This window comes from Myodes glareolus, chromosome 11, assembly GCF_982192425.1.
Source record: "Myodes glareolus chromosome 11, mMyoGla1.1, whole genome shotgun sequence".
In the NCBI taxonomy this organism is placed as follows: Eukaryota; Metazoa; Chordata; class Mammalia; order Rodentia; family Cricetidae; genus Myodes; species Myodes glareolus.
In genome coordinates, this window is record NC_142036.1 from 90,257,460 (window position 1) to 90,267,938 (window position 10,479).

A 10,479-nucleotide genomic window follows, 5' to 3' on the forward strand; every position below is an offset into this window, starting at 1 on the left:
GGAGTGTTTTCTCTGATTTTGTCAAATGTAACTGGAGTAAACATTGTTAATATAATTATTGTCTGTATATATTTGTATATAATTATTGTATTTATTGTATATTGTTTTACAATGTAGCTTAAACCTTCACTTTTTGTTTAGACAAAAGATGAATTGTTGTTTGTATTCTGAGAAATAAAGCTTGCTTGGAGTCAGAGGATGAAACTAACCACTAGTTAACCATAGAGGTCTGTAGTCTGTACAAAGAGAAGACAGGAAGTGATAAGTCAGGGTGGAGAAAGAATCTAGGCCCTTTTGGATGGAGGAAAGGAAGAGGCTGCTCATCTGCTTCTCTGATCTTTCAGGTTTTTACTCTGATATCGGATTCCTGTTTTTTATTGGTAATAGTAATCAGAGGACAGCTTGAGGGAGTAGATGTTTTTCTTTCACCATGAAGGTCCTAGGGACTAGACTCAAGTTATCAGGTTTGGCAAACTTACTGACCCTTGTTCCTGATTTTGTGGTGATTTAAATGGGTATCAATGCTGTGATTTAGTGTGAAATTTCAAGTACAAAAGTGGAGAAAGCATAAAATATTCAGGGTACAGAGGTTCAATGATTTCTTATATATTAAACTTTTTTTTTGAAAACTTAAAAATTCCTTAATTTTTTATTCCTGATACCACTACCACAATTTACAGGGCAATATACCTGATGTAATGAAAAGAAAAAGAAAGACAAAGCTACAACAGATAAAAGACCTCAGGAATGTACATCTAATTGACACTACATTGCACTAATCAATAGCTGCACTTTTTGCAAACTGTGGCTCTGACAGTCCTGAACAAGAAGGGCCTCCTGTTTAAGCTGCTGTAACTTTTCTGACTATGGATCATCGCTCCTTCTGTGGCAGACTTTTACAGCTCCTCTAATGCATTTAGGACGACTGTCTCAAAGTAACCTGCAGCTTTCCTGACAACTCCTCGCTCTCTCTCCTGCTAAGAACTGTAGCCTTTTTCTGCTGTTTTTTTTAAAACCTTCTGCTACCATATCCACCACTTCCACCACCTGATCCATAGCCACCACCATAGGGGCTGCCTGAGCTTCTTCCACCAAAGCTGCCCCCTTTCATGGGTCCATAATTTGATTGCTGTTGTCCACTATAATTTCCAAAGTCATTATAGTTCCCACCACCATAGTTACCTCCACCGAAATTTCCTCCTTCATTGTAACCGTCATATCCTCCTCCTCCACCACCACCGTATCCACCACCTTGGTTTCCATAGCCTGGTCCACCACCACCATACCCTCCTCTACTGCTGTAACCAGGACCACCACCATAGTTGCCACCATCACCTCCAAATCCATTATATCCACCATCACCACCTCCATAACTACCTCTGCTGCCACCACCTCCACCACCATAGCCTCCTCTTCCACCAAAGTTTCCACCATGACCAAAATTACCTCCACCACCTCCAAAGTTCCCTCCACGACCCATAAAATTGCCAGATCCACCTCCACGGCCTCTCTGTGATCCAGCAGACTACATCTCTTGTTTAGAAAGGGCCTTTTTCACTTCACAATTATGCCCATTAATAGTGTGGTATTTCTGAACAACAATTTTATCAACTGTGTCATGGTCATCAAAAGTCACAAAAACAAATTCTCTCTTTTTCCCACTCTGCCTATCTTCCATAACTTCTATGGTTTCAATCTTGCCCCACTTTTCAAAGTAGTCTCTCAGGTTATACTCTTCTGTATCCTCTTTAAAACCACCAACAAAGATTTTCTTCACTGTTAAATGGGCACCAGGCTTTACAGAATCCTCTCTAGAAACGGCTCTCTTTGGTTCCACCACACGCCCATCAACTTTGTGTGGCCGAGCACACATTGCAGCATCCACCTCTTCAACACAAGAGTAGGTCACAAAACCAAATCCCCTGGAACGTTTTGTTTGGGGATCTCTCATTACCACACAGTCTATAAGTGTGCCCCATTTCTCAAAATGTTCTCTTAAGCTATCATCTGTGGTTTCAAAGCTCAGACCACCAATAAACAGTTTCCTCAACTGTTCTGGTTCCTTTGGATCATGGCCCTCCATTTTGAGACCGGACTCGCCTCTTCCAACTCGAGTTCAATATCTATATATATATTAAACTTTTTAATGGTCTTCAGACCAGTAGCTACTTGTTATTGTGGCTTGTAGAGTTTGTTCTTACAAAGTTCTCATAAGAAGCTATACCAGGGTAGTTGTTGGGAGCTGTGTGGCTTAACTTGGGACCAGTATATGTGTGCTTGTACAACAGCTCTCCAGATGAGGTAAAAGCTCAGGGGACAGTCTCACTTGGCATGGACCAGTGGACTTCAGGACAGTATAGAATACTTCTGGGGCCATGTGGTCTGCATCCTCTTTTCCCTCTTATAATATTGACGATTCTCTCGGTAGTTTTAGTGTCATTTTGTCAATCACGCATGGGACAGATGTAATCATTCCTGGAAACCCCATTTTTTTTTTCTTGAATATTTCTCCCTAAAATTCTTTGGGAGCTGATGCTTCTCAGGTTTCTCATCTGGGGATGTCAGCTGTAACTTCAGACCCCAGGAGCTGTTCTAATTCAGTACTGACAGGATCAGAGGCGTGTTCAATAAATATAAACATATGCATATATGTTTTGAATCTCTGTGAGTTCGAGGCTAACCTGGTCTACAGAGCAAGTTCCAGGACAGGCTCCAAAGCTACAGAGAAACCCTGTAGCTTTCAAAAAACCAAAACCAAACAAACAAAAAACAAAAACAAAACAAAACAAAAACAAAAACAAAAGAACACAAAACAAATATGTTTTGAATGAGATTGGTGTTCTTGAAAATATGTGCCTATGTCAATCACCTTTTAGTTTTATAAAGACAGGATGTTCCTGGTTCAATATCTGGTTAAGATAGGAAAAGGATAAGTGTTGTTTTTGATGTGAAAATGTATTGATGTAAAAGTTGTTTTCAAAAAAAAACATATTTGGCATATTTGTTTTTTGCCAGAGGTTAGCATTGAAGGGTGGGAAAAATTTGTTTATTAGTATGGGAAAATATGCTTGTTTTTAATATATAAATAAAGACAACTGGAGCTATTTGGGGATGAACTTCTGTGAAACTCATCTGGTTGTTGGAAGGTTCATTTCTTCATAATAATGTCTCTTCCCTGTCTCAGGATCTGAACCCAGACAGTGGTGAGACTGCAGCAGGTGCTCAGTCAAACTGAGTTTTTTAACCAGTCAAACTACACCAGAGGAATTATGTCTATTAATTGCAATTTCCTTCAAACTCCAGATACCATGGTTATTTTTAACACTATTTCTTGGTCATTCACCTGCTAATCTACATAAGTTTTCCAATTGCCCTATATTTCCAAAATTTTGTTATATCCTGCATTCAGTGTTCACTTGATTGATGTCTCATTGTAGATTTTATAAGGATTTTGTTTCACAGGTGTCTTGATTATTCATGAGGAGCTTGTGGCCTGAACGTCAGCTGCGATCTCCTTCTGGGAACCATTTATTCCAGAGTATGTCTGTTGTGACCCTCAACCATGTTCTCCAAACACCTCCTGATCTTTATGATGAAGGGCCCTTAGGACAAACCACATAGTATTTGTCTATTTAGCCTCCTTTTCTTCGTCAATTATGTTCATCTTGTAAAATAAAATTGAAATTTTACTAATGTTATACAGAGAAACTTATATTATGGAACTAACGTTAACTCTATATTATATTTAATTATATATTTTATCAAGTGTAAGCAGTAATTAGATTTCTGTGACTTTAGACTGTGTTTCCTCCACATGGAGGATGGTGGCTCATTCTCTATTCTTCTCTTTCGAGCTTTTTCCAAAAGAAAATAAAGCAAAACCTCCTTATAATGCACAGGCATCTCCTGCAGACATTCTTAAGTGTCAAACCTGACACAGTATCTCATATTGGGTTGAGCTTTTAATGTCCTTCACCTGTTTGATTGTTTTTTTCCCCTTGGCTTTCTTTGTTTCCTTTAAGAGATTTGTTGAATTCTTCCAATTTTTTGCTTGTCTTTTCCTCTACTTCTTTAAGAGAATTTTTCATTTCCTCTTTAAGGGCCTCTACCATCTTCATAAGGTTATGCTGTGGGGACAAGAGTCTGTACTCTGTCACATGTATTTTAAATAAATGCTGATTGGCCAGGAGCCAGGCAGGAAGTATAGGTGAGGCAACCAGGCAGGAAGTAGAGGCAGGGCAACAAGAATTCTGGGAAGAGGTAAGATTCAGTCTGCAGTCATCACCCAGATAGAGAGGAAGCCAGACACAGAGCAAGCAAGATGTGACTGCCTCACCAAAAAAGTTACCAAGCCGTGTGGCTAACACAGACAAGAACTATGGGCTAATATAAGTTATGAGTTAATAAGAAGCCTGAGCTAATAGACCAATCAGTTTATAATTAATGTAGACCTCTGTGTGTTTTATTTTTTGGGACTGAACGACTGTGAGATTGGGCAGGACAGAAACCTCTGTCGACAAGGTTGCTTTTGAAATTGTTTTCTTCTGCTTCATCTGCCTTGAGATGTTCATGTCTTTCTATTGTAGAACCATTAGTTTCTGAGGTAGCGTCTTACTCTTTATGTCGTTGAGTGTCTTCTTACACTGTTGTCTACCCATCTCTTCCTCCAATGAGGCCTGTGACTTAGGTGGTCACACATCTTCCAGATGAGGTTGGGCTCTGTGGCTCTGGTGATCACTCCTCCAGGTGCAGGGAGGGCCTCTGGTGGTCACTCCTCCAGGTTCAAGTTCTTATCCTCTTGAATATTTTCTTCATCTGCATGATAACACTTATTGTGTCTATTAAATGTGATAATATATAGGAAGCATAGAGCTTTGAATAAAAGGAAGTTTTATTAGTATTACATCAATTGCAGCAAACACAACAATGTGCTGAATGAATGAACAAATAATTGAGTGGTATTTAATTTATTTTTCTATTATAATTAAGATCTTGCCCTCAGTATAGGAAGAAACTGATCACACCGTTGAGCTTTACATACTTGATGTCAATCTCACCCTGAGTTTTCTATGAGTGATAACATTCCCTAACCATCATGATCAGCATTCTTTTGGCCTTCTACTCTGAATCCCTGCTTGAGATTCATAATAATCATGATATTAACATGTCATCATTTTCAGCACCTATCACATGGCAAATACTAAAGTATTGTTATGTAGATAACTTGTGCATGTATTTTAAATAATGTCTGATTTGTGTTTTCTTATCTAAAAGAAGGAAGATATATATATAATTTTCAAGACAGGGTTTCTCTGTAGTTTTTGGTGCCTGTCCTGGGACTGGCTCTTGTAGACCAGGCTGGCCTCAAACTCACAGAGATCCACCTGCCTCTGCCTTCCAAGTGCATGTGCCACCACCACTCAGTTGGAAGATATTTTCTTTATAGTGTTGCCTAAACATAAAAAATATTCATTTCTAAAAAAACTATGTCACTATCATAAATAGGCAATATTAAAGACTCTGAAAAATGCAGATGTAGTTTTTGTATGTAGTTATATGTGGATTCTGCACACCTAGCTTTATGCCAGGGACAGTGCAAGTCTTCTACTTATGCTTCAATTACAGTCATCAAAAGAGCAAATATGAAGCCTCTAGAGGAACCCTGTCATCTTTTCCCATTGACTGAATAAATAAAGGACACAGTTCATGAGACTGTGGGACAATGGGACCTGCTTTCTTTATCTAAATACCACCTTCCAAACTGACTTTCAAATGTTTACTCTCCTTGAAGACTTTCACCCTGAATCACCTTTTTCTTTCATTGGTTTGGAGTCATGCTCTTGAGAATCTTATACATTTTATTCATCTATTATTAGAAATCCATAAGCTCTACTATGTGTCTATCCCCATACTAGGGGCTAATGCAAGCTTGGTAAATGTGATAGACAAAGCCTTGCACTTTGTACCATCTTGGTAGAGAGAGATTCAGATATCCAATGAACTTGTTGTATGTGATTGAAACAACAAAAGTGGTAAGTTTTGTCTCAATTTGTTCTTATTTGCATATGTTTACCAAGTGCTGTGCTACAATTGGATACAAAGAAAAAAAACACAGGCTCAGACCTCAAAAGTATACAGCCTGTGGTGGTTGCATGATAATACAAGCATGGCTCTGACCTGAATCTGGGCAAAGACATTCTGCCCTAGATTGTAGTGTGACGGCCGGCTTGCTTGGGGTATCTGTCCCTCCCGGTACCCCACAACCGGCAAGCAACAAGGAAAATTACACACAGGACTCCATAAGATTATAAACTGATTGGCCCATTAGGTCAGGCTACTTATTAGCTCTTATAACTTATGTTACCCCATTATCCTTATCTACGTTAGCCACATGGCTCAGTAACTTTTCCAGTGGGGCAGCTTACATCTTTTCTCTCCGGTGGTCTGGGCAGAACTGGCAGAGGGAGCTTCCTAGAATATTCTCAGTCTGTTTGCTCCACCTCTACTTCCTGTCTGGCTTTCCTGCCTATACTGCCTGCCTGGCCAATCAGTGTTTTATTAAAATATGATTGACAGAATACAGACAATTCTCCCACATCACTAGATGCCTCAGTCATGAGCTCCAGGTTCTATGTGTTTACTGATCTGTCATCAAATAATGGCTGTGGGGAGAAAACAGAAAATATGAACCAAAAGTACAAGTCCTTAGAGAGGCATAGCTTCCTTTGCTTCATAAGAATAGAAATTCAGAGAGGCAGGTTCTATGCAGGTATGACCAGAGATATGTGGGTGGTATTCACACTGCTCATTTTTAGGCAAGCACCCAAAGGAGAGAACCTAATGTCAGGGCGTATGGAGGGACTGAGGATAGAGTGGAGGTTTGAGGGATGTTGGACTGGATTCTCCAGAGTGTGCATTGATTCACCAGTAGTACTGTGAGAACACTGGTAGGCCATAGACCTAGCATGATTTATTCTGAAAAGTGAATTCGCATCCAGAGAATCAACCCTCTTCTTCCCTTCAATACTCTCTGGTTATACTCTAAAAACCAGGAAAAGGAGATACTAGGATAGCTCTTGACTACAATGTACAGATTTTCAGGTATCTATCAGACCATACTGGTGGGTATGCACGTGGTACTGGAAACATCTTATTCTTGGAAACATTTGAGACAAAAGAAACTAATTAGGCTGTTGTGACTATCTCAAGTTCACTGTTTTTCAACATCCTTTCTTATCATGGAATAAAATCTGGCTATTACTGGATTAGAGCAGAATGTACTAATAATATGTTAAAATAAACACCTTCAACATCAGTCACAGGAAGAACATCCATGGAGGTAATGTGTTGACAGACAGTTTCTGTCCTGCCCAGTTCCACAGCCGTTTAGTCCCAAATAAATATATAGAGGTCTACATTAATTAGAAACTGGTTGGCTTATTAGCTCAGGCTTCTTATTAACTCTTACATCTTAAATTAGCCCATAATTCTTGTCTATGTTAGCCATGTGGCTTGGTACCTTTTATCAATGAGGTGTTCTCATCTTGCTTTCTCTGTGTCTGGGTGACGACTGCAGACTGAGTCTTTCCTCTTCCCAGAATTCTCCTGTTCTTGTTGCTCCACCTATACTTTATGCCTGGCTACTGGCCAATCAGCATTTTATTAAAGCAATACAACTGGCAAATCTTTACAGGGTACAAGATCATTGTCCCACAGCAGTGATGCCACAGGTCCCAGAATCCTACCTAGATAGAGAGTTTCAGCTGAATCTGGTTATGAAGATTTGTACTGCTCCAAGGTACAGTATTGAAATCACAACAACAACATCACCACATATCAAATAGTCCACCACCCTGGCAGGCCTCACAGTAGCCTTTCTTGCCCTCATACTTTAGAAAGGTGTCTGTTGACACTTCTCTCCCATTTCATCATTTGAGCAGTGAGAATGGAGGGAATGAAATGAAATTTAATTATTTCCTCTCACAGAACCAGACTTTGCTCAAGCTAGGACCTTTAGTATCGCTATCAGAAGTTCTTTACCAGTTTACTTGTAAATAAAACCTATATGTTTGGGTAGCAGATCAGCCAAGCTAATTTTAAGATATTCTATGGAGGATGATTTGTGGTGTTTATGGGTGCCCCAGTTCAGCAAGAATAATTGTGTATCAGCCAACAGTTCTGGCACAGTGTGAATTGTGTGAAAATCAACTCTGTATTCCAAGACTTTGTCATTGCAACACATTGACCTTTAAACAACATAAATAGCTGGTGAGGTTAGAAAAGAAAAACTCTTCTAGTATAAAATGCTTGTAAAAGTACTTCTCAAATCTCAACATAACATGTTCAGATAAAATGTAGATAAATAAAATTAAGACCCGAGACTCTTGTTTGGAATGCTCTCAAAAGTCTTTATTAACTCAGTAAATTTTATGCCTAATTTTGCTCAAATAATAATTTAAAGATTAAACTTTGATAATATTCAGATATTTGTCCTCAAACCAAATGTCAGCTTACAAAAAAAAAAAAAGTGGAGTGAATTGTTTCACTCAAGATGTGGTTAAGGAAAGTGCTTATGGGCCAGGATTAATTTTTGTTTTGCTTATCCAGTGTGGTCCAGGGTATTGTCACTTAGATGTAGGTGAAGGTTACCTCATGGAGCTTAGGGTCAACTGTGATGGACAGTTTCCCCATAGTGGTCTCTGTTCAGTAGTTGTCCTTTTGCCAACATCACTGAGTCTGTGTCCCACATAAGCCATCTGGTATACCAGCACAGTAATACATTATCTTGAGGTTGAGGCTTTCCCACAGTAATCTGATTTAGGGTCTTCAGTGATGATGTCACATGGGGAATGTTTTTTTAAACTTTCTTCACATACATTTCTCTTTCTATGTAAAAATTCTAGGATATCTGATTCTAGGATGCCTGATTGAGTCTATTCTTCACATTGATTTTCTTATCTCCTTTACTTACATGTTTCTAGTAAAATAATTTAATTTTATACCCCAACTATTTCCTCAGAGGCATATGTTTCTTATTTACTAGCTAAATTTCTTAGGCAAATCAAGGTTATTGTTCTTTTATTAGGTTACTTCTCTGTTTTTCTTTGTCTAAAATATCATGGTGGGTTGCCAAGAGTTGAGAACAAAGAACAAAGAAAAGAGTTGAATGGAAGTTTAAACTTCCCAATTGCATGATGCATTTCTTTTTTTAAAACACATTTTTATGTATTTGTTGAGTATTTCACACCAAGCACCCTAGTCCCACTCATTTCCCAGTCCCTCTATATCCACTCCTCACCCTGTAGCATCTCCCACCAGAAGAAAATTTTAGAAAATTAATGAAAAACAAAACAAACAAACAAAACCCTCTTCACTCCTCTGTCTTTCCCACCTCTCCATTAACTCTTTATCTTAGTGACATTGGGAGCTGCAGTGTGTCTCTCAGTATACCCTTTCATTCACTCAGCTTTACTTGCAAATGTTCACTGTGTAATATATTGTTATTCAGGTTCAAGGCCTTTGGCTTCTGGCATGCCATCAATACTGGACCCTTGCTGAATCTACCCTCTGATATTTTGCTATTGTCCCAAGTCATGGAGATCCTGCATCTATGGTTCTGCAGGGTCAGTCCCTTCACATGCTCCAGAAGGTCATAGATGGGGTGATTTTGAGGTGTGCCAACTCAAAGCCCTGGATATGGGTCTGGAAGGTAGCTGATTTGGTCAGTCCAGGTCGCTGGGACTTACCCCCCGCCAGGTGAGGGGCAGAGTCAGCTCTTCTATGCCTAAGCCAGCTCTCCAAAGCCCATGGTGAGGGGTGGGGACATCTTTCCCAAGTATGCGGCTTGCTCTCTGCTGCAGTGGCCAGCAGGGGGCATGGCCACCTCTCCCAGGGTCAGAGAAGGGCAGTGCCAACTAAGCATGGTCCTTGGATTTCAACATACCTGGTTCCTATGGCCCTCTGTGGTAACATGGGCCACGGAGATCAACACAGACCCCAGTTGTAATAGGAGCACAGACCCAGACATGGCCCTTGGCATCATCACTGGCACAGACATCACTTTGAACCCCATGACAGTGTTAGCTACCCAGATAAGTGTGTCCCCAGCAGCAGCATTTCACTCAGACACCAGCATGCTCTCAGGTGGCTGATCAGATCCCAGGTATCCATATGGCCTTCAAGGGTAATGGGAGTCATGGTTATCAAATCAGACCCTGGCTGGTGTAGGGCCACAGACCCAGACATGGCCCCTGGCAGCAGCTTAGGCCCAGATGTAATCATGGCCCTGAGTGACAATGCAAGCCACTCAAATTTGCATGACCCCAATGGCAGCATGTTCCTTGGATACCTATATGACCACAGGTGGCAGCCCAGACCTCAAGCATCCATGTGGTCTTTGATGGCAACATAGGTCACAGACATAACACAGACTTTGCTTACAGTAGAATCGCAGACCCAGACAAGGTCCTCAGCAGTAGC

The 10,479-nt window shown here is 40.1% G+C and overlaps 1 protein-coding gene across 1 annotated transcript; it reads right to left on the bottom strand.

Moving 5' to 3' along the window:
- Nucleotides 1-635: 635 nt before the first annotated feature.
- On the bottom strand, nt 636-2,117 carry LOC125387948 (heterogeneous nuclear ribonucleoprotein A3). The gene is given in 1 exon segment (XM_048415805.3): nt 636-2,117. A coding segment is annotated over 1 exon segment (1,074 nt). The 5' UTR covers nt 2,084-2,117; the 3' UTR covers nt 636-1,009.
- Nucleotides 2,118-10,479: the final 8,362 nt, after the last annotated feature.